Genomic DNA, 24763 nt, shown 5'->3' with positions numbered 1-24763 from the left:
ACGTGTACTCGGCCGGACGGATACTATTATTTCTTCCGTATACTTGAGGATACGCTAAATTATTCAGGCTTTTAAAAACATAGCAAAATACGCCCAGTATATTTAACTATAACTTAGTCCTTGACTAACAAACGCCTTACTACTCGAAAACCAATTAGCGTTCGACATATTGTGAAAGAAAATTTAATCAGCGCCTCTAGCGGATGTTGTGTGAACTAACTTTGAAGTACATTTTAAATGTCAAACCCTCGATACTCGATAGTACCGACTAGCCGATTGTAGACCGCGCTAAGCATATTTCTGTCCCCTTCGGTAAGGTATCCCAGGCGCTAACTCGCACTGTTTCTTGCGCTGCGCTGTTATAATCTTCGACTCATTGCAAGCTCTGCATCTGTTGTTTAAAATAAATAAGTAGGTACAATAAGCGATAGTTCGGAATATGACAAGTTATTATTATATCAATCATGGTTTTGTCTACAGTGACTGATGCTGTAAACTATATAAGAGAGATCCACTTTTGGACTCTTTCGTATGCGCTAATCATAACAAATTTTAGTAATAACCAATGACAGAACTTTCTGATTTTGGTAATAACAACCACTAAACTTTTAGATTTTCGTGTTTTTATGGGTATTTACGGGATTCTGACCCAAAAAATTTCCCCGTGTAAAGAGTAACTTGCCTTTCTTGCCTGTGATCTTACTGTTTTGTTTCTATGTCCTCTGTCTAGTATATATTATAAGAATATACGTACGGTACTAATTCCTGTCTAAGCCAGAAGTCCCTGGTGGTATCGGAATAGCTTCTTAGCTGCTTCTGGTCCCAAGAACATGACTCCATGCGCCATTCGGGTGATACGTATTGTGCTGTCAGTTTCGGTAGTTTTATCTGAAATTAACATGGCGTAGTGAAGCAACATTAAAAGAATTTTTAGAATATATTGGCGGGCTCTTGGCCTTATTATTCATAATATTATACACCGTGTTTAATGAATCGTCTAATACCGCAAGGCTATTTAATATATCCTATCTAAGATATCTCCTGGCCATATTTAAAATGTGTTTCAATCAATATTTTGTTTAGATCACAAAAAAATATTACATTAATAAAATTACGCACCATTCTATTTTTTTGGTTACATTTAACAGACGAGGAATATTCTTTCCCTATTCGTTATATTCAAATAATCAAATAATGAAACATAAACGTCAAATTACGCAATCCAATCACGCGCAGTCCACGTGGACTAGGAATGAATTTTATCCAATCAGGAACTAGTTGCGAATGAGCGTACCGCCCTAATCCTACCGATTTTCTAAGAACGTTAATTTCAACTCAGTTGCTCCCGGATTCTAGTGAAAGTGGCATGTAGTTATAGTTATCGCGCGCGTCCTTTGTTCGATCAGTGACTTCGTGGTGTAATATAAATAACTATGTTGCAAAGTTGGGTGTAACAAAGCAACAAATGCCAGGACAGAAAAAAGAATTTTAAGCTACTTCGAATGACATCCGCGGCGAAAGACCAGAGCATCTGCCAGGCATTTTGGAGTATATTTATGAGTAAGTAAATCGTTTTCTATGGTCATAATCTTAAGCCCGTGAAAAGTGTCAAGGGAAAATTGGCATCAATGATACTATAAACTTTGTAAGTGCAGTTTGTAATTGAAACTGCTGATTTGTTTGCGTTCGGTGACTCGGCTATCGCCACGTTTTATGTGGGTAGTTTTACATACAACGCGGGAAGCACTTCGCTCGTCGTTGGCGTTGCGCGCCGCCCTACGCTGCAACATGGCCTCGTGCTGGACTCCAAGTGGTATAATTTTGCAATATGTATGTACTTTATTTGTGGTGTTAGCTAGATATTAGATAGACGGCAAGGGATATATGTTTGATTCAATCCATTCGAAATACTTAGGCAGCAGTAGCTCAGTAGAGGGACGGGGCGCGTGTTAATTAGGAGTTGGCTTGTATCCTGCAATGGGCTTAAAATTCAGTGCATGATGAGAATGATGAAGCCTGTGACATATTCAAGATCTTTGTAATGCACCGATAATCTACTATTCCTAATGTAAAGGCGGCCGTCCGCAAGCGAGACACGGACCGACAGATCAGATTTATTATGTCTGTCCTGTCTCGATCTCGATTGCTAACTGTTTCCTATGCATTACTTAAAGTCAAGAAACGGTCGCAGTCTCTTGTCGCGGTTTCATGTCTGGGTGTGTTGTTTCAGTCGCGGCGCGACTTCTCGACTATTCAAATATATATTTGTATCAACTAAGCGTAAAATGTACCAGCAAAAATCATTTGATACTTAAAACAATCAAAATTATAAAAATACTAACAGGATTAGCATTAGCAGGGTGATCGGGCAACGGCGCGACGACTTTAAAGTAAGGTCTGACCGCTTCTCTCATAGCTCTGGCCATGTCACTAGTGTACATATCGTTGATGAGAACAGTCCGTGCCTTCGGGTCCTCGATGTCGTCCATACTGACGGACGGCGTCATTACGAGACGAGGCCGGGTCTTTATCGCGTGTTCTTTGCCGTCGTCTGGAGGTTCAAACTGTATTACAAGTAAGGGATTAACATCTTTATGTTAGGTTAGATTCAGAGGTCGGTACGGTACCTCATGGCTATTCTGCAGACTGCATAAACATTTGTTAGTGGTGTGTGTAGTATAAACCCTTGAAATTGCAAATGATGTTTTAGTCAGCTTAAGTATAAATTGCTGGATGTAAACTTTAGGTTGAAACTTATACAGGGTTATTCTTGTTTTTAAAAACGTAGTTCATCAGGGGTAAATTGCGCGTTGAACGACAATTGGGTTAGAGTCGTTAAGACCAATGTAATTAGTGGACTATGTTAGTAGTTCAAAATAAAATAAATACCTATATACTTACTTCTTACGATATATTACATTTCACAGTGATAGGAAATCATCCCACTGATGTAGCACTAACCGTTGACAATATGTATTGAAGGTGACTCTATTTACTATTTAGCAGGTAGGTAGATACTACTAACAATCGTGCAACATTAATAATAATATAACAGTTGTTTATTTACTTAAAGGATTCACACAATTACAGGTTCACCTTGTTATTCAGTTCTAAGCTACTATAAATAGCTACAACAAAACCTATTTATACTATATAGTTACCGAAATCCGGGCAAAGTGGGCTACTCACATAAGGTTGCTGTACTTTCGTAGGATCAGTATCAATAATCGGCCTTGGCTTATGCAACAAATTAAAAGGGATACCACCGCCTTTCCAATTGCATAAGGTATGTATGTCTTTCAACGGTGGAGGATATATCCGCGTACAAGTCGCCTTCTCCTTGTACACCGTAAACACAGGAGCTTTGATCTCACCAAAACGGTAATCAGTCCTGTTAGTCGTCCCATAGTCGAATAACATAGCTTCCATTCTTTGTGTCGACATGTTAAAATATTTTCTTCCCTTCTTTTATAAAAATACGAGTTAAACAATCGCTTTGTAAAGTGTAAATAAATTATATTTTTGACAAATGTCAATTTGACAGTAAGAAATATTAAAATTGTTTGTTCATTAATTATTCATTGTGATCTCTTTTGCGATCATTTTTGAAGCATTTTCTGAAAATTGCTGGACATAATTTTCTCGTACTGTTACGCCATAGCAAGAGTAGTACGTAAGTCTGGCTTGTGAAGAATCTTAGTATAATATAATCAAATAAACATAAAGATTTGGGTCGTCTGTAAGCTAAACACAAGCACATTACGAAATTTTATTTGGTAGACATTTTTTTTGAAATCTATACAGCTGATTTTGGCAACTGAAATGAGAGTTATATTTGGACTTTTTGGAAGAATGTCATCTCATCTACTAATATAATCAGGTAACATACGTACATCTAACCACGCTTTTTTCTCATAGGAGTAAGCAGAGACCAAAGATCGTCACTTGGGGCAATCCTAACAAACTTACCTTGCCTTATTCACGTCCATACATCTTGTCATACAGGGAATGCTTTATGTAATTCATAATTCCTAACCAGCATGCGACCAGCGTGGTTGATTCAAGGCTTAACTTCTCTCCTATTCTAGGAGGAGGTATCCTAACGAAATGAGGAAGTGATTAGGTCCAACAGTTTGCAGTATGGTAAGAGAATAGGCATGACTTTTAAATAAAATACAAACTTCATAATTTAAATAATTTATTTTAAAATTCATCAATAATTTACACCGTGTAATAAACATTTGCTATGCAGATAATACCACAAAATAAAAACATATCACTTATATCACAAAATTGATAAAATTTGGACATTCGTGGAATCTGGTTGTAGTCGTGTTATAAACCCCTTAAATACCCGAAAGTAAATAAATATAGAAAAAAAAATTTAAGAACACCCTCTACTTAACTTCATTAAAAAAATAGAGTAGCTACATATTTTATTATTAAAGATTGGAATAGGTTCAGCCGTTTACGAGATAGGAACACAAATATAAGCAAACACTATTGCGAAACTGGAATCGAAGGATCTATTGAAGAAATATATTTTTACTATAACGAGATCAAAATCACTTTAATATAAAAATATTAAGTAGATTTTTTTTATTTATATTATAATTTTATTTTTTTTATTTGAATCGCCATAATTTTATGTAGCAAGCGTAATAGTTTGAAGGTTGAGAAAGCGATCAATTTGATAGCACCGACTAACTATTGGTAAGGATATTAGTTCCACACATTAAAATTCCTTCACACCGTATTATTATGGAAAATACTTCAGATTATTATTGCAGAGTGAATTTAAATCCGCAATATTTCAATTTAATAATGCCGATGTTTCATCAAGTTTAAAAGAACAAGCATTTTTTTGAAATTCTTAGTTATTGTTACTTTTCATGTCATAGGCACATATCATTACAGTTTTACTTTACTACATAAAATTATATCGAAAAGTTGTTATATTCTTGGCGTTCAATTTCATAATTTTCACTAAATATATTTAATTTCATAAGAAAATGTACAGCTTACTACTTATTCGGATCACAATGCAGCAAAATACAGATTTTTACAATACATTAACCTTATTAACACGTTCCCTGCCCGCGACGCGTATGTGCGTTCTACAAAACGCACATACGCGTCAGGGGCAGCGAACGTGTTAAAGGCATTAATTATTATATTTAATGTTACCGCTACAAGAAAAACCACTCAGGTACGTTGTTTCGGTATTTCAAACAAAATGAAAAATATTAAAATTGACCCACACTATTACAATTCATAATTTAAATATGATTTTCATAAAAATTACCGTTGAATTTTGAAAAATACGAAGAAAATGTTTATCTACCTACTTATAGTTAAAAGCACGCTTTCAGTCTATGCCCCGCAAAGACTACGTTTATTTACATAAAATATATTACAATTAAATTTTTATACATAAGGTTAAGGAAATGGTAGTATTGCCATCATGCAGAAATAAATATGATAATTGATGATCCTCGAATTTTCTAAACAAGACGATTTATTACTGATACTAATTCAGATAAACATTCACTCATTTAAGCTATTTTTACTGCAATAAGTATACATTATAGCAAGTCTTCATTTAAAATTCGTTAATATAAATAATTTACTTAATAAATAAAAATTCCGATACGCTAAATTCCATTCCGAATCCATTTAAATATCCTTAACACCGATTAAAACATGACACAACTCCGGGTAATTCAATTACATACTAAAATTCATAAATAAAATACATACAAACATTTGACACCTTAAAATTGACAAGTAAAATTGGCGCCAACTTTGACATTAGGTTAAGATGGCCGCCTGTCAGTTGAATTAAAAGTGTAGTAACACCACGTATTGTATGAGGATTAGGACAGCCGAGTGGGTTAAAATAGCTAGATTTTTGTTATTACCATAGTATATTGTATATGTTTGTCAATCTGGGACTTTAATTTCGGCCCATATTGGGCAGTAGGGGGAGGCAGGGCCACCCCAGGACCAGCCTCGAGGGATAGCGAGATGACTGAGTCCTGTTTTGATGGCGCCGGAGTGTCCGTTGAAGTTCGTACTGTCCAACATGCCGGGACAAAGGATGCTGCTTTGGCCTGTAGCTGTCACGTCTACCGTCGTGATGATGTCCTCGTTCAGTACTGATTGACATGTCTTGAATGCTGGAAAAGGAATAATGGATTGAATAAGTATTTTTATTACAAACTAGTACGGTCCTGTATGACAAGGGAATGAAGAAAGGGGAGCAATGAGGCAAGGGAAGTATGTAAGGATCGTACCAAGTGGCGTTATTTGGTCTCTGCCCTCACTCTATGGAAAAATCGCGTGATACGCGTATGTATTTATGATTTCAGATATTGAACATTGCGATTTTATTTCTAGAGTCATAATGGTGCGTACGATTTATTCTACCAAATCATTGACAAACAATAAAAACATTTTACAAAATCAAATCCGTTGTTACCATCCTACTTTCTTTAACAACTTCAAACAAAAATACCTTTGATAAAAGAATGTCTTTATAGAGATAAACACCTGATTGATAAGAACATGAACTGTTTGAACGATAACGTACATTTGTATATCTAATCCTATTTAGTCGCTTACATTGTTGCCTTTGATTGTCGTTAAGGATTTCTGATTACATACCATTTATACTATTTATTTGACCGGAACTCACAAGTTCCGTATATAAAAGTTGTGGGCTGCACTTCACACAATCATAAATGCATACATACATTCAAGCCTTTTCCCATACACGGTAGGTATATATGGGTATAATATGCAGGTAGGCAGGGATTAAAGAACGCCAATTGCCACTACAAAGTTCCTTCTTCATTCTCTTACATACATCTTGAAATACACTCATAGGTAATAAATAAATTTAACCTATTATTATTTCACTGCTAGGAAACAGTCTCCTCCTGAAATGAGGGAGGCATGAGGCCTTGAATCCACTACACTAGCTAAGTGGTTGAGAATGTTACACTCTTTCAAGAACTATTTTGATGAAATATCTCAGCCAGGTGTTGAAAGAAAATGTCCTCATCCCGTACTAGTTAACATAACTTAAAGTCTGACCCTCTTTCATTCCGAAAGATGGCTCATAGCAGTCCAAGTAGCGGATTATATTAAATTAATTACTTATATGCAATACCCTAAAAGATAAACACAGATTATGACGTAGGCCTGACGTCATTACGTCACCTACAAATTAACCTGCGTTAGTCCTTGACGCTAAATATAAATATTAGATGGCATTTGAACTGTTATGAACACATACGAGTGTCCCTGTATAGTCATGTAATGTGGAAATGTTCTAGACCTTGTGTGAGTTTTTATTTCAAGTTGTAGAATGTATCTTAAATTATTCCATTTTAGGCTTCTGCCCGACACTTTGTTTGCTTGTAGACTAGTGTAGAGTACTTCATCTGGCAAATCAAGCTAATCAGATATTTTCTTTTTAGCGCATTAAAATTAGGAATAAGAAAAAGATATCAGCCTTACGTATGAGCTCGAGTTTTTAATTATCACCATGCTATAGTTCATTACTATCAGTTGGGCAGTTAAGACGTTAACCGACAGACCGATTTTCACCATTATATTAGGTCGAGGAAAAAGTCTTTTCGCATTATAGTATGTATGAATATACGTATAAATATTGTAATAAAATCTTTTCTCTACACAAAAAAGCTCGATATTTAGGTACCCCACTGAAAGAGCTCACTCAAAGAAACTTAATTAACCGGGTACTCATTTGTGATTCTTGAAGCCAAAGAGATTTTATTACAAGTTCGTACATACTATAATGCGAAACGACTTTTTCCCCGATCTAATAATATTACCATGGATGGTGGTCAGTCTTTCAAATTTTCTTCTTCACTGCATTCTTCTTTCTTTCTTAATTTATGTTCGAAAAAGTAAAATAAATATATAAAAATAATCAAACAATGTTTTACTCACATTGCACATTATTCCTGTTTCTGAACTCTCCGATGAAGACCAGTTGTATCTTGCTGGTCTCGGCCATGTTGGCTATGCTCCTCAGCACGGCGCAGTCCTCGGCCGTCAGCGTCTCCTTGCACAGCATGTTCACCACGATCAACGGCCGACTGCATAGGAGGAACGCTGGAAGGAGAAAATATTGGTTAATAGTGGGTTAAAATTTTATGGAACTAAAGATTACAAATAGATAGACTTTTTTCTTATAAAATAAACATGAAAAAATATAAGAATTTGTTTCGTGTCATGAGTATATTACGGACACAAAATACAATCAGATCCGGAACAGCTATTTGTAAGTCGTAAACATATTTGTTTCATTCGGGAATGAACCCCATAACCAAGCCAGGGCGTGATCATCACCATAACCACTTCACTACGACAACATGTAACAATATTTTATCACTATATTACCAATATAATATAGTAAGGGAGGGGAATATAAAAGGAACAGAACTGAAGTACAGAATGTTTCATAAGAAGTTAATGTAATTTTTTTTTCAAACGGAGTCTACAAGAACCGAAACAAACAAAACATTAAATATGAGTACTAGAAGTAAAATATGAAAATTGAATGAACGATAGATATAGCCAATGCTAGCCAATACCACGTAGAAATTTATCTTTAAAGAATTGTAGGTAAGTTGTCAAGTATTCCGAACAGTGATATATTTTCCTGGACTAGATCCAATACAGCGGTGACCTTTCGAATAATCTATGTATTGCAGGAACCTTTCAGACGTTGGAAATCGAAAAACTCACGTCGAATATATTTTTCAGGGGATAACTGAAATATAAAGCCCACAACTAAAGTTGAAATTTGATTATTCTTTTGTATGGGTATGAGATAACACAAACAAATTATTTAGTAGGCGATAATAACATAAGTTCCGGAAGAGGAATGAATCTATATGATTTGAATTAATTAGCAGACATTGTTGTCTGAATTCGAAGCTTGATCGTACTGTTGCGTTGTACTTTTGATAGCTTAACACAACATATAAATAAACTTAACTCAAATTTAAATTAAAAATATATATTATCCTTCATTTTGTAAACTTCGTACAAAGTATTTGAAATAGTCATATATTGTAAATTTTTTTACCGGAGAAGCGGGTTCCTCTTTACTCTAACAATAACGCAACATTATATTCTTAAAAGAATCCTGGAATCAGATAAATTAGGCTGGAGTTCACGTCACTAGCAAAGTTTCTAGCAAGCTACGGTTAGCATTTCTTCAAGAACATAACAAAAAAAATATCCACACAAACTTCCCCACAACAGACAAGCACGTGCTATCAGTAAAACTACCATACAGATAACAAAACAAGCAAAAGTAGAACTTGTAAACTTCAGCGATAAGCCGCCGGTAACCGACTTTCTTACAAGTGACGTCATACGAGGAACAATTTTGAGAATAAACTCGTTTTATCCGCATCACCACTGTAACTGTAAAACCAGTATGAATAGGTAACGTGCGACTAATTTAGAATCTAGTGTTGCTAGGTAAGAAATTGAATGCTAAGCTGTTTTGCATAGATCTTAATTAACGGTTTGTTTGTACTGGCTATAAGTATATCAGTCGTATCAAAAGTAGCCAAAATGTTCAATGTCGATTTCAAATTATCTAAAAAATTTCAGAAATGCCTTTACCTATTTTCCGGGTTCATGATTCGATTTTTGATCTACCACCATTTCCAGTGACAAAAAGTCGTCAAACTATTATTATAAAGGGTAATAAATATTTAGGCAGCTAAATAGAAAACTAAAATATATTTTTATCTGTTTTCTCTTGCTAAATATATATATTGTTGGTACGGGCCTATAGAGACTCATTTAACAAACAACAAACTGTTTTAATTTTAAGCAAGCATTTAAAAAATGGAGACCTCTTTAAAATTACTACTCTCATTTTATTTTGTAACTAGCCATAATTTTCCTTGATGAAAACACCATAGAAAAAACGCTCAAAGTCAAACTATAATAGACGAAAAATAATGTTCGTGTAATCAGAAACAAAGAGATCATAATAGTACAAAGATTTGTTTTCTATTGTCATATTAATAGTATACATGAATACTTCCGTCACTGAGTGTTGGTACAAAGTGCGAATATTAGTTTCCTCATAGTAAAGATAAATTAACTATTCTAACCATTGTCTATGTTACATACGCACTTTAAGTCTTTTTTGTATATAATAGTTAGTTGTCAACCAAGTATAAAAAAGCTCCTATAACATTTTACCTAGTTAAGAATCGAATTTCAACCTAATAGTCCACAAGCAATCGAGATCCAGTCTTAACGAACATAAACTTAACTTATAGAAATTCAAACACTAGGAATTGAATTTAAGGATCGCATCAAGAGGCGTGCTCTGGTCTCTGCCTAACCCTATGGGGAAAACGTGGGATTTTTTGTATGTATGTCATTGTATGTATCAGTCATTGTATGTATTAAATCCTGTAAAAAATTAAAAATAATAAATAAATAAACAACTGAAAAGTGTCCAAAAGATGACACTAAAATGCTTAAATTAATACATTGTTATGTCTGAAACACGTGTTTAGTGTACAATGACGTCATAGGACATACAATGTGAGGAGGCTCCTGACATTGAGATGGAAACGACTGAGTTTATGACTTATTTTAAATATTCTGCCAGTATATTTTGTAGTATTCGTTTATAGTGTTGCAGTGAGTATCAAATTATAATAAATCGGAGAAATTAAGTTGATCAATGATGTAGATCTGTTTAATCTATATGGCTTGCCACCCGAAGGACCTACCCGAATGGCACAAGCCGAACAAGTGCAGTAATCGCTTCAAGTCGATTTAATATTCGATAAATATTACCAAACAACGTTTGTGTGTACAAAGCCTATCTACATTTATTTACAACGATACAGGTAACTTACAGACATTAGTACATACATAACTTCACGCCTTTTTCCCATGGGGGTATAGTTAGAGCTAGTCAAAGGCCGCCTTCTTGCTACAATCGCTACATACATATTTTAATTAATTCGCATTCATACATCTCAAAAAAAGAGCCGCGTACTATATATCCATACTAATATTATAAATGCGAAAGTAACTCTGTCTGTCTGTCTGTTACTCAATTACGCCTAAACTACTGAACCAATTAGCATGAAATTTGGTATGGAGATATTTTGATACCCAAGAAAGGACATAGGTTACTTTTTACCCGGGAAAATGATGCATTCCCATGGGGAAATTCAGATGGCGAACGAAGTCGCGGGTAAAAGCTAGTAGATTATAAACGATGACAATATTGTGCATACAAAGTATCAAAATTATAGGAGAATCTTTGAAACTAACAAAATTGTCCTTGCCTCGAAGGTTAAGGAAAGTTAATACTGATATTCAAAAGTAGAGCACACTAATTAATTGTCCTGGGCAAAGTAATAAACCTTGAAACATTGCCACTTGAAGCCGCTAATGGCACTTTTACCGATTTCTGCAAAGTGGAGATTTGAGTATAGCACTTATTTTTTTGGTAGCTCATGTCCGCGGCTTTACTAAATTACGGCTCGAAATTTACACATATTTGATCCTTTTTCGAAGTTAAATATTAATATATCACTCTGTTTTTACCCAAGTATTTAAATCTACCTTCTTCTATTCCAGTTAAACTGCCGAACATTGTGGAATAGGGAAGAGAATAAAATTTAAAGAGCTCATAAACGTGGAAAGTCGTATGCAATATTAACATCACCCCAAGGTAGACTGCTGAAAATGCCTTTGACATTAAGTCCGCCTTTATACAAATTTTGTATAAGAAGTTTAAATAAATAAAATATTTATTCTCAAAAATACCTTATTAGAACCTTCTCATTTCAAAAACATAACGCTTAGAGGTCGTGTGTTTACACAATTGCCTAAAAAAGAGCCACCACATTTCCGACGTTTTGCGGTTTAAAATATAGTTCTTCGTGACCTTGGACAATAAGAACTTGTTTACCACATTTTTTACTCTTTTTAAGCGTTTGAGTCCTCACAATAGCCATTAAAATTATACATTTGATGTTCTTATTTGTTTGTTATAAGCCAAATAACAACAACCCAAGGAAGGTCTTTTGTCGACATTTTAATTTTATTTATCCATTTCTGTCCTACTGCTGAGCAAGGGTCACGAACGAGGGAGGGGTTACGCTATGAGTCCACCACGATGGCCAAGTGCGGGTTACAGTTAAATTAAGTCTGTTTTTGAATGAACTCGTACTGTAGTTCTCTAAGTCTCTACCAAATTACACACTTTGTACAATCATGAAAATACCTTAAAAATTGACCTCACATAGCCCTTCAAACCATAGCAACAATAAAGAAATGATAAACATTACTATGCATAACAGTTTCGCCGACACCGTTCACCGAATCGCCGACAAATATGGTTGAAGACCGTCAACTCGCCGACAACGTGCGGAACTCGACTCAATGAGTTCGCAATAAGGTTGAAGGCGCACCGGTGCATTGAATGACGACACATTGAATATGGCAGGTAATTAGCATCGGTGTTTAGAAGTCACGGGGACGAGACGATTATGATCGTGCTGATATGCGCTTTATACTAATCGGTGGACTTCCTTTTTCCGTTTTGTTTGGTTTACTATGGAACTTGCAGTACTCGGAAGTAGGAATTGTAAGATACATTTTTATGTTGCTTACTAACGGCCAGTTTATTCATCGAAAGTAACAGACAAAGTATTAGGGGTAAAGTATAAATGACAGTCAAAATTGTTTCTTCACGAATTTACTGGTAGTTTTATGAAGAAACAGATTTGCCTTTATTAAATAAACGTGAAATAAAATTCAAAGGCCTTAATATGTATGAAGCAACTGTAAGAAGTTTAAAGTGAAGTATATGGTTTGACACGCCGTGTCTGGGTATAGGAGTTTATTTAGATATATAGGGATTTTTATCACAAATAGACATGGCACTCAGAACGCACAACTACTATTGACTTTGAGAGATGATTACCAGAGAGTTGGACCTCATCTTCTTAAAAGGATATTGTACATCATAATATAATCAGTAATTTCTGGCATGAATAAGGTGAATATCAAAACACTTATTCCTCTACAATTATTAAAACAATATTTACCACAAATGAAAGTCAAAGCTAGTTTCCAATTTATGGTCATTTACAAAGGTAGAGTCAGTGAAATGAACCAGCCAGTAATTAAAACTTTAAAAATAGACAAGCTAACATTACAATGTTTGATATACGTCAATAATCATGCATACGTCGACTGATACAAAGTATCAAGTAATGACGGCTGTACTAGGTATTTAAATGATAACACGACTAATTAGGATTACTTCATAATTCTGAATTACGTGAGATTGAGTTTTATCGCTGTGATATCGAAACATTTGGCGACAAGGAGTGGGAATCACGTTTTTATATGTTAATGGCTTTTTCATTATCTTCATAGTAGTTCTATTTAATTATTTACCTAATCAAAATCAACGCGAATTTCCGTGGCGATGGATTATATATTTATTTTTCTTTCAGGGAACAGTGTTGTAAGGAATTTCAGTACACAGTCTTTTGTACAAGCAAATCTTTTGACATGAATGAAATGCGCGGGCAGAAGTAAGTAATTTATAACCTTCATTTGCATAATAGAAACACGACAGTGATAAAGATTAGTCACAAAAAATAGGGCTTCAGTTTTGTGAGAATTTTCTTTGGAAATAAAATGTTTCTTTATCTTACGCTAGAGATCGGTTTATTAATAACAGGCATAAAACAAAAAGCCTAAAATTAAATAAAATCTAGAAAGTGGAATCTTTTTAGACATTTCATCACTGGCTTTCTTTCATTATCTTGTTTGGAATAAAAAATCTAGACTTGGCGCAAGTTCGCTAGTATTACCAAGTCTCGTATATTAATAATAATATATCAAAACTGTTATATAATTAAAATATTATGCAATAAGCTATATTTATCTTTACCCATATACACTATCAGTGAATTCCGGTTGAACGAACTAAAAATGTCAAGGATGTACACCAAAATGGAATGACAATCTAGATTTTAAAACAATTATTACATTAAAACTAGTTTCGTTCTTACCATGTACCATTATACTAAATAAGAACTTGATGGTTTTGACTTTTAGGCCACGAACAAATACAGAAAATATTTTTTCTGAACTCGGAGACCGGTCGCAGTTAGATTTTATTTTTGACACATTTAACAACTTATATTTAATCATTATCTACATCAATTAACACATAACTTAATGAATCAAACTTTCATCACCTTTATCCTAACCGCGTTAATCAACTATTGATTGAATAATATTAATAAACAATAGTTTTTGAGTAAATCGACGACACACTGATCAACAGACGGACACGGCAAATTATATATTTTTTGAATGATATTTCAAATACTTTACTATACGTCTGGGTTACCCCGTCGTCTGCAAGGACCCATTACGGGTCATACATTTTTAGTTGCTTAACTAATTTATACGGCAACCTTCAAGAGTACACAACAGCTCAAAAGATCAACAGGTACAGTTATTTTCCAAATAAAGTAATTTACAAAATCGTGTAGTATAAATCACATGGGCAGGTAACCGCGTGTTTACAACTGGCAGGTCAGTGGCTAGCTGAAATTAGACCGACACCACAACAGGTTGTGTTGATTTAAACGTGCACCACTAGTTGATTTCACTGGCTTTGTTCGTTATTTGCTGGAAATTTTTACTATGATTGCCGTGGTGCAGTCAATAGTGTATCCGCCTGCTGATCATGAAGTCTCAGGTTCGGTTTCTGGGTCCGGCAAAGTACTATTGGTTTGTTCTTATTTATATTGGAATACTTCTCAACGGAAGCCCGGAGTTTGTTAACGTGCACGTTATATGGCAACCACTTGGGCCCAAATATGACTCGAGCGGCTTGAAGTTAGTGTTGCCGATCTCGCCAGATGTACACTTCAGGGGGTTTGTTTTGAACCATTGTATGTCGTAGTAATTTTTGATGATTTTGAAGTAAACATGTCGTCGCACGGGTTTTTGAATATTCTTTAAGGATGTTTGGGAATTGAAAACTGCTTGAACTTTGATAAGAACTTAGTTTACTATAACACAAAAAGTATTGTAAAAAACATAAAAGACGTACACAAAACAGATTACCAACTTTAAAGTGAATGACAAAATAATTATGCTTAAAATAATGTCTCTAAACGACAATTACCTACTTCTATACCTTTTCAAAGGTCACACTTGAATATTAACTAATTATACGTCACAATACTCGGCAATTAAGTTCAAATTATGAGTGAACGTCTTATCATTGTAAAAGTACAAATTGTTATACATTATAAATTTACACTGTTACGACTGTATTATGATTTGTCTGTCTTTTTTTTTCAGTTTACCTCGAAAACGGCTGGATCTTTGATGGGTCCTGCACTAGTAGATATTTGAGTATATAAAAAGTAACTTACGTTATGAAATTACATATACGAGTAAAATCTAACGTCACTGCTATAGTCTGTCAATTTAATAGAGAGCCTAGGAGATCACTGTCAGTTTCGTAAGCCTGTGAGTTCATGTTTTAAATTCTGATCTATACCTCCGCCAAATCGTGCAAACAAAGGCTTTCTACTGAGTTGTTAGACTATGGTGCATCTTTCATCAAAAATACTGCCATACCAATTTTTAATTTTGCTTACATACTTTCCCGAAATAGTTAGTTTCAAACACATATTTACCTATCACGTACAGTTTGACGTAAGAGCACAAATCGAAGATTAATTAAGAGCATGACGCGTGCAATTTGATTGAGTTAATTAGTCGCATATTGATGCCTGAGCGGAACTCGGCACTGATCTAAATATAGAAATACCTATATTAATTGAATAGCAAATACCTACATAATATATGTTATGTATAAAGAGACTGGTCTAGAATATATGGATATTTGTGACAAGTTATTGATGAAGATAGTTAACATCGTGAATCTTTAAAAATGCAAATAAGGGTGGTCGATAAAGCGATAAGAATTGAACTATGCAAACGAATATCAATCTTTTTGTTTTCAAATACGCTTCTTACCCCCGGTTTCTAAGTACATTTAGCGGTAGTTTATCCATTCAATAGCGCTTTTTTTTTTAGTTTTAACGCTATTGAATAGATAAACTACCATTAAATGTACTCAGAAACCGGGGGTTGGCCGTTTACATTTTTTTAATTAATCCTAAAGCAAGGAAGTATCATAGGCTAGGTATATAATTAATGCAAGAGGATAGAGGGATGTAGAATAAAAATAGACTCAGTAGTTATATTTATACATAAACGACCTTTAATTTACAAGGAATCCCACGCTCTGTCAACGTTTTGTCACATTAAATAGAGGGTTGAAAAACATACCGTTCCAAGAATAGCGTAACCCTATTCATAATTTATTACCTAAGCATTTAAAAGAATTGACTTGAATTCTACATCGATTCTCTTTGTCGTATTGTTAGTGGTCAATCTAGTGTCAAAGTTGTTCAAGCCGCCCGAGGCCTTTGACATGGCTTGACGACTGTTATTTTAGTAGATAACAGCCGGGACCGACTTTTTACGTGTCCTCCGAAGCACGGAGACACCCAGCTCAATTACCACTATGCGGTCATCCATCTATGGAATGACCGCGCCAAGAGTTGCTTAACCCACAGATCGTTTACCGACCGGTGAGCGCAACTGGCTATGGGCGCCTCTAAAATGATTGATTCAAATCGATGAATTGAATGGTTAAGTATCGGATAGCTAATCGGGTGGAATTTTAACGGTTATTTCCATAAGTTTGTTGTCATTTTATCTGAAGAATTTATTGCCTCTGCGGCGAGGTCAGTAGTGTCGGTAAGGTGTCGGGTTCGAATCCCAGGTCGGGCGAGGAGAAAGGAATTGAGAGTGTATCTGTGTAAGGCGCACACACTCGGCCACTATAAACAAAGTCCTGCACAGTTGGCCGATATCATTGAAACTGGCCGACGTACCCAAAATCGACCAGGACGACATCATCTATCGGATAAGTTATTCAGTTGTGAAACTGACTATAGCCTTGGGCTTACTTATTAGTCTTTTCTTAAGATCTTTTTCAAAAGAATGTGCGCGGGCGCATCTATGTATGCCTAGTTTAATGACTTCCTATACGTAGAAAACAGGTTTTAGTATTTGATTTTGAATGTTGATTTACTGTTATCATTCTCGTTTTTGTTTGAGTTTAATTATGAATTGTAATGATAGAATTCACTAGCTACTATCACGCTTTTTGTCAGAGGGGCAGTTTCCATAATCGACATTGAAAATAACAACTAGACTAAGCTCTAGAAGACAAGTTCTTTTCCAAGTTGTTGCCTCTCAAAATTACAGTTAGTCTAAATTTGTTTTTATTTTTACTTTCCTCGCAACAGACTGCTGTTTTATTCAAACACAAATTCATTTTGCAACTACTTCACATGTTCAGATTTCAGATATTTTTTTAATATTGGAACTAGAATCCAGATACACAATAAATCGTAAGTCGTAAGATAGGTATTTTGAAAACTTTTATTTACAAGAATTTCCACGTTTAATAAATACAAAAACAATAACACACTACTATGCACGTATTAAGTCAATTATTTACTTAAATACCCGCTAAGATGTGAACTTATAACCTACAGCTACACTTATATCCGAACAATCACAGTTCCATAGTCACACGCGAAGGTAATGACATGATGACCATATTAGCAAGTTTATCTTCCGAGCCATCGCGGGTCTTTTAAGGCATTATGCCTGTTCGAACCATACATACTAATATTGGAAACTGTTTGACTTACACGGCTTTGCTCGCGTGTATACATACTTACAATACTTAACCCATAAGTACTAAAGTTAAGTTAGTTAAGTTACCCGTTAAACTAATAAGTTTGGCGAGTATAAAATAGTTAATAGATTAAGATAAATTGTAAAAGTACAATAAATAAAATAAATAAATTACTTTCCCATTGTTGGGCAAAGGTGTCCTTTTGGTATGACCTCGGGAGGCCGATTTGGACGCTATGATTAGGCAAAATCTTATCGACAAATTAGCTGAGTAACCGTAAGTGTTGCGATACACCTGCCGAACCTTCGGGAACGAGAGGAGGAGAACGGTTATGTAATAAATTATGAACAGGAGACGCCGGAACGGACTGCGCTACGCTGAACTTGGGGGACTTGAATAACACAACGAACGTTTTGAACCGAACGTTGCGCAGGTGTGTCGTTAGATTTACATTACAGACATACATTTCCTTCATTGGCATAGATGTACGGATGGATAGTATGGAGCTACGTTTATAAATAGCTAATGGGGCAATAAAACAGTGATTAGTCCTTGAATTAACTAGAAATAGATCAACCCGTATTACTTCTACAGGAAAATCTCCTACATGGGTTTTACCTGTCGTTAACCTTCAGTAAACATAGTGCCTTTTAGAACCTCTGCACTTTAAAAGTTAAGTGCAGTTTTATGTAACTTTATGACGTTATATGTTCTATCTGTGTGTATCATTAAAATGTGTATTAGTTATATGTAGCTAGGAACTAATACCTACATACATAATAATATATCACGCCTTCTTCCCATAGGGGTAGGCAGAGTCTTGGTCAACCATCCCTACAAACTGCCTTAAGAACTAATGTTTCTTTAATTCTAAGCACCCTATAATAAGGAAATCATTTTAAGAAGTCATCCTAAGTAACTCAGGTTGAAAAGGAGTTTATATCAAAGTTTGTGAAAAAAATGAAAGTTAATTCCTACCAAACGTTTTTATAACAATCACAAGAGAGCCAAAGTACCTACTAAGAAGACCAAACTAATTCGTGCTCATTGCTCTTTCTCGTTCTTTATTTTCAATGGCTTCAACACTGTCAGATAATGAAAATCATAAACAATCTTAGAACCAGTATTCGAAACCACCCTAGATTTTTGCAATTCCAAATCTTGGCAAAATGCATCTCTACATCATGAAAAGTAAAACATAAAAGAAATTAAAACCAGCCATGTTTTCTTATACATCAAAAAACTATTCTTATTTGTCCAGCAATATTTTCTTTGGACATTACTAATTCTATTGACAGTAAAAATACAAAACGTGTATTGATTATACAAGTCTAATACAATGACGAAGCGTAAACAAGCGACATTGCAATTTTAACTCAGTAACTGGTGTTTTAATGTTCGCGAGGAAGAAATTGTCGGGTCACGTAATAACACGCTCAGATAAAATGTATGGGTTCAAATAATTATACTTCTACGTTATTTATAAATGTAGGTAGGTATAGATTTTTTATCTAAATAGTTGAATATTGCAGTTTTGCTTGCTTGAAAATCTAAAATAATATTATAAAGTTCAAGAGTTTGTTTGTTTGAATGCGCAAATCTTAGGAACTTCTGGCCCGATTTGAAAAAATCTTTGTGTTAGATAGCACATTTATCAAGGAAGGCTATAGGCTACACATATATCATCACGCTACGACCAAGTTGCGCGGGTCAGCTAGTCTAATAATAAAGCCTAATTACTAATAGCTAGCCAAGGCTGTATTACGGGAGTTAATGTAGCTACCTTCTAGTGAAATCATTTACTAAATCGGACAACTAGTTTCCGAGATAAGCGTGTGTAAAGAAAAAATCTCTTCAGTTTTTAAATTCTCGTACTTTATTTTTAGAGCTTGAAGAAAACCAAAAAAAATGTTCTAATAACTTTAAGTGCTTTTGGTACGTTTCCAATCCACAAATGAATTAAATTGAGTATTTGCTTCAGCGAAATTATCAGCAGTAGAATTGTCCTAAATAGTTACCAAGTCGTGTAAGTTTAAATACATTAAATTAAATACAATCATATATGCATCGGAAAGAGGCAGGGAACAAAAAATCCCTAACCAATACACATCCTAAGCCTGAGCGCAGGATTTAGTCAAGATGGAATTAAGACTAAGTTGCTTTAGAAAACATATATAATGGTCATGCGCGTACTACAAACATAACGCCTTACAGACCACAAAATCTACCTACAAGTAGTCTTGACTAGGGGAGACCAGTCGTCTTCAGACAGTCTTGATAATTCTGCGCTCAACTTAAGTCAGAGATAGCAAAAAATGCATAAAAAATTAGTTCACAAGTGTTGTCGTTGCAATCGTCAGTAGGTACCGAGAGATGAGTCAGCGCTCAGTAAACAAAGTAAATACACACTGGTTTAGAATCATTGTTTCATTACGCATAATTAGTAGCTCAGTAGCTAGTGTACGATGTAACTAGAACGTTTGATTCGCTTTGAATATGTTGAATATTTGATTTAAATTAAATTTTGTAAGGTCGAAGTGAATCGGCGTTATTATGAACGAAGATTGTGTGAACCATGGACTGCCTTTTCAGGTCTTTCAATTTACGTGGGGAATGCATTATGCATACCCCTGCACCCTGGGTGGAGTGCAGACACATGCGGGACTCACCCGCTAGAAGAGCGAGTATACCCGTGCGGCAGAATAACTGTCAAACGGGTATGTCATATTTTTTGTTGTAGAAGACTTACGAAGTCCATCACAACTTAAAATCATTTTTAAATTGACAGCATTTTTTTTTTTTTGGGACAGATATGGGTTATTAAAAAAAAAAAAAAAATGCTGTCAATTTAAAAATGATTGATGATGATGCAAGGGTCTCCTGACGAACGAGGGGGAGGGGTTAGGCCTTGAGTCCACCACGCTGGCCAAGTGCGGGTTGGGGACTTTGCATGCCCTCAATAAATGTATTAAACAAATTTTAGGCATGCAAGGTTTCCTCACGATGTTTTCCTTCACCGTTAGAGCAAGTGATAAATTGTTTTTTACTGGGCTTTGTTACTTCCTCCGAGTAAAAAGTATTATGTGTTACTCCAGATTATCTTTTCGTGTACTATATTTCATCACATTCGCTAATTGGTTTTTGAGCGGAAGGATAACAAACACGTCACACACGGCCATCCCCATAAATTTGCACATTTAGGTACAAAATATATCCTACTACAGCTAACTCAACACAAGTACAATCCATCAGCATGAAATCAAATCGGCAGTAATGAGCAGGGTGAAGGAATTGAGGCAATTATGCAAATTCGGGGCGCATCAGTCGCACGCGGAGGTCACACGGTCACATGGATCGAACACAATTACACGTGGGCGTTACGTATCGCCACTTGCTTTAATATCACACCAATTATGTGAGTATTGTTCTGATAGTCTTGGATCGTGTTGATGAAAAAGAGCCTAAAAAGTTCTTTTAGAGTTTTTTAACCCAAAACTTCTGCTTGGTGACATAAATTAGGCATTAGAAAAAGGGGTTCTTGTGCAATCCGACTTTTCATGTAAAATACTGATATACAGCTACATCTGGTGGCGATTCCAATATAAACTATGTTGGAGTCGGCTTCCAGGTGAAGGAAAGACAAAGTTGATTGATTGCATAACCCGACTTTTATATAGATAGATATTAGTAATACAGGTATTACAGTCCGAAATTGAAGATTTATTTAAGGTCATATTTGTTAGATTACGATATATTAATACTAAGTGAATCCTTTAAAACTAGGACAAGAACAAGCATGCGATTAATAACAGTTGTAAACCAGTCATAAATTCCTTAAATAGAAACAAACTATGCATTGAAAGTAAACACAAACGGCGAGTGAACGCACGCGACTCCACGTAATACAGTTGAAATTGTTTCCGTAAATCTTGTATAAACGCAACACACACGCAGTGCAGTTGCGGGACTACTGCGGGCCGGAGCGGGAGAACGACGGGCGAATTTCCAAGCTGTTGTATAAGGGACAACACACAAAAACGGAACGCTCCGGTAAAACAGAAGACAAACGGGTGCCTAGCATTTTCAACAGCATATTATTCATCAAATCAAAACCACAACGCCCGCCGATTACTATTGATTTGATTTTTTGAATGTCTGGAGCACTAAGCGAGCATTTTGAGCAAGAGACCAAGACCAATTAAGAAGTACAAGTAGAAGTCTTCACGGATGCCGTCGACATCACGTTTCCGTCCCATTTGAATGGGGCGTATTATATCTTTCTTTTAAAATAAGAGAGAGATATAATGCTATCTCTGTTATTTCTAATACTACACAGTTACATAGTATTACTGCCATCGTTTCGTCCATATTGCGTGTTACCGCGCAGAATACGCATAGAAAACGCGTCGCCCGCACCCGGTCTCCGTGTGTTTGGCACTTTATAGTAACGTAGAGCATGTTTACAGTCATTTGTTCAACAATCAAGAAACCGAGGACAATTCGCTGAATGTAATCTTTGCGAGTGGTTTTTAGTCTGATTATAAAAAGGTTGGTAATACAAATTTACCCAAGTGTTTTTCGGGAAATGGTGCTTTTTCGTAAGTTATAAATATTCTACATCCCCAAAAAGACCAATTCATGTTCGCAATTTATTGGATAACATGCTAAATCAGTTATTCTTTTACCCTTTCTTAAATACAATTATACTACTCAAAAATCGTTGGACTGGTTGGTGAAAATGTTGAAATTTTAACATTAGAGCACTCAATTATAGAAACAGGAAATTTATTTCTGGTGGTTCTTTAAGGAAAAATTACAAAGCTATGGTTTATATATTTATTTATAAATACTCGAATTAAATACATAAAGAAAAGGTAAAAAAGACATATCACTCATCAAAACTAATAACTACTGTAACGAATAATTAGATCTGAATTAATAAACAGTTAGCCAAATCGATTAAGGAAAACTTGTATTGAAATTGCAATCGTTAATTGTATGGCAGACTATGACCTCACTTCGTTCATGCCGAGAGGTCACAGTGGAAGCCGAAAATAGAATGCAGTGTAAGGCTATTAAGACGGCCTTTTGCATAATAATGGAGCATTTGAGACGAACCGAGATAGATATAGGAATAGTATACGCGATTCATATAAATAGGAAGTCTGTTTTTTTTAACCCCCAGTTTCTAAGGCACACTTAACGGTAGTTTATCTATTTAATAGCCTGTAAACTCAAATAAAAACGCTATTGAATACATAACCTACCGCTAAATATACTCAGAAACCGGGGGGTAAGCCGTCACGGAAAAGCTGAGTATGAAATTTGTAGTAAGTAGTTAATAGGGGATCCATAAACCCTTTTTTTTTTCCGAAATCATGACCTAAGTCGCAGAAATAGGAAGACGGGTCATCTATGACAAGTTAGGAAAGCCGAATGAGCTACGGCTGAAAAATCGGTAACAAAAATTCCTTTACACTTTTACGACCTTAAACGCTTTGTTAAAAGAATATTGACATAAAGAACATTGTAATAATAATTTTATGAGATGTCACTGTCTACGTAGTTATCGGATAAACAAAGATAGGCTCATCACCAGACTGAGAGCTGTTATCAGATCAGTGCAGATGTACTGGTAACAATCTAACTACAGACTAAGTACTTGAAAACCCCCGGTGTTATTGTTAACTTACAGAAAGAAAACAAGTCTTTTTGTTAAGAGACGGGTCGTTAGGAATGGAAAATGTTTTCGGTTTGTTCACCTCACACGCAAGTGGTAGAGTTCAAAATCTACACGACATATCGATTGCTTTTCATAGTAATGTGTGTATTAGAAATAATTATATTATCATATGCTTAAACGTTGAAGGAAAATACCTTGAGAAAACCATGTAGGTATACCTGGAAATACTTTTTGGAGTTATTTAAGGCTATATTAAATATATAGTCCTACCCCGCACTAGGCCAGAGTTGTGAACTTCTTAAGGATGCCAGGAAGGTGTCTTTGCCCGACAGTGGGCTATTATGTCAATTTTTTTGGGATATTCTGCTTAGTTACTTTTGAACCGAATGTTAAATCGGTGTTTCTGCTTATGCTTTTAAAATATCTTCATGTGCATTGTATATCATACGAAGATTTGTAGAGATATCTTTATTCACAAATGTTCAGTGAATTACCTATTGTTCTTGTTCCCTCGTAAACATTTCATATGAGATGACGATGGATTTTCTGAAGCAGTAAAATGGAAATCTTGAGTGGATTGTCGAAGATTAGACATCTCCTTGCAGACTAAATTGAGTAAAGCAGCAAGCAGGTAACTTATTTGTATATAAATATAATTATGTGAAGGTTTAAATATACTTTAGTTATTGTCGTGATAAAAGCGCGGGTATTTGTCTTTCTCGCAGCGGCTTGCTACTATAATCAAACATAAAGGTATTTGGCGCATACCATGACAACCAAGAGTAACCAACCAAGACTATTTGTCAGACTTTCTAGCTTCTAACTACTACTAACTTACAAGTCAGAGATTTTGAAAATGACAGCCGGGACCTAAAATTTAAGGTGCCTATCAAACCACGTAGGAACAACATACAAAATGTGGTCATCCATCCACAAACCAACCTCAGCAAGCGTAGCTTAACCAGAGAGATCGATGCACGCGGCAGTCGTTACTGAGCCAATGTTCTTCCAAAAATTTAATCTAATACTTTCAATTTCTCCTCAAGTGTTTAACCTTGAATTACGTTATCAGCACGTATATTGATAACGGTGGTACAAAGTAACAAATAGCTTCGGACTTGGACCCAAGTGAGACAAAGATGTTTAAACACTTGACTCATATGTATGTATCGAGATGTAGCATGAGTCTGCGTTTGTAAACAGCTGCGATATCGTATCAATAGATT

At 35.3% G+C, this 24763-nt stretch overlaps 2 protein-coding genes across 3 annotated transcripts in view; both read right to left on the bottom strand.

Moving 5' to 3' along the window:
• Nucleotides 1-88: 88 nt before the first annotated feature.
• Nucleotides 89-3811, bottom strand: LOC142987204 (uncharacterized). Its single transcript, XM_076135802.1, has 4 exons — nucleotides 3190-3811; nucleotides 2343-2564; nucleotides 755-888; nucleotides 89-391 (listed from the first exon to the last, which is right to left on the bottom strand). Exons 1-4 carry the CDS (start codon nucleotides 3442-3444, stop codon nucleotides 289-291), a joined length of 714 nt encoding a protein of 237 aa, XP_075991917.1. The 5' UTR covers nucleotides 3445-3811; the 3' UTR covers nucleotides 89-288.
• A 370-nt stretch (nucleotides 3812-4181) lies between these two features.
• The window catches only part of LOC142987202 (endonuclease/exonuclease/phosphatase family domain-containing protein 1-like), a 41051-nt gene continuing 20469 nt past the window's right edge, over nucleotides 4182-24763 (bottom strand). For both annotated transcript variants that reach the window (XM_076135800.1, XM_076135799.1), the window contains exons 6-7: nucleotides 7981-8145; nucleotides 4182-6179 (exon numbers count right to left, since the gene is read on the bottom strand). In XM_076135800.1, coding sequence (XP_075991915.1) covers nucleotides 5944-6179; nucleotides 7981-8145 — 401 coding nt within the window. In that variant the 3' untranslated portion in view covers nucleotides 4182-5943. The remainder of the gene's footprint in view (nucleotides 6180-7980; nucleotides 8146-24763) is intronic.

Source organism: Anticarsia gemmatalis, chromosome 3, assembly GCF_050436995.1.
Source record: "Anticarsia gemmatalis isolate Benzon Research Colony breed Stoneville strain chromosome 3, ilAntGemm2 primary, whole genome shotgun sequence".
In the NCBI taxonomy this organism is placed as follows: domain Eukaryota; kingdom Metazoa; phylum Arthropoda; class Insecta; order Lepidoptera; family Erebidae; genus Anticarsia; species Anticarsia gemmatalis.
The sequence above is the reverse complement of the archived record's forward strand: the minus strand, read 5'-3'. Positions and strand labels throughout refer to the sequence as shown.

Coding starts and splice junctions, on each gene's coding strand:
- LOC142987204 (XM_076135802.1), bottom strand. CDS start 3,444: ATGTCGACACAAAGAATGGAAGCTATGTTATTCGACTATGGGACGACT. Junction 2,565..3,189: donor CGAAAGTACAGCAACCTTAT/GTGAGTAGCCCA, acceptor CTTGTAATACAG/TTTGAACCTCCAGACGACGG. Junction 889..2,342: donor ACCCTGCTAATGCTAATCCT/GTTAGTATTTTT, acceptor TGTTAATTTCAG/ATAAAACTACCGAAACTGAC.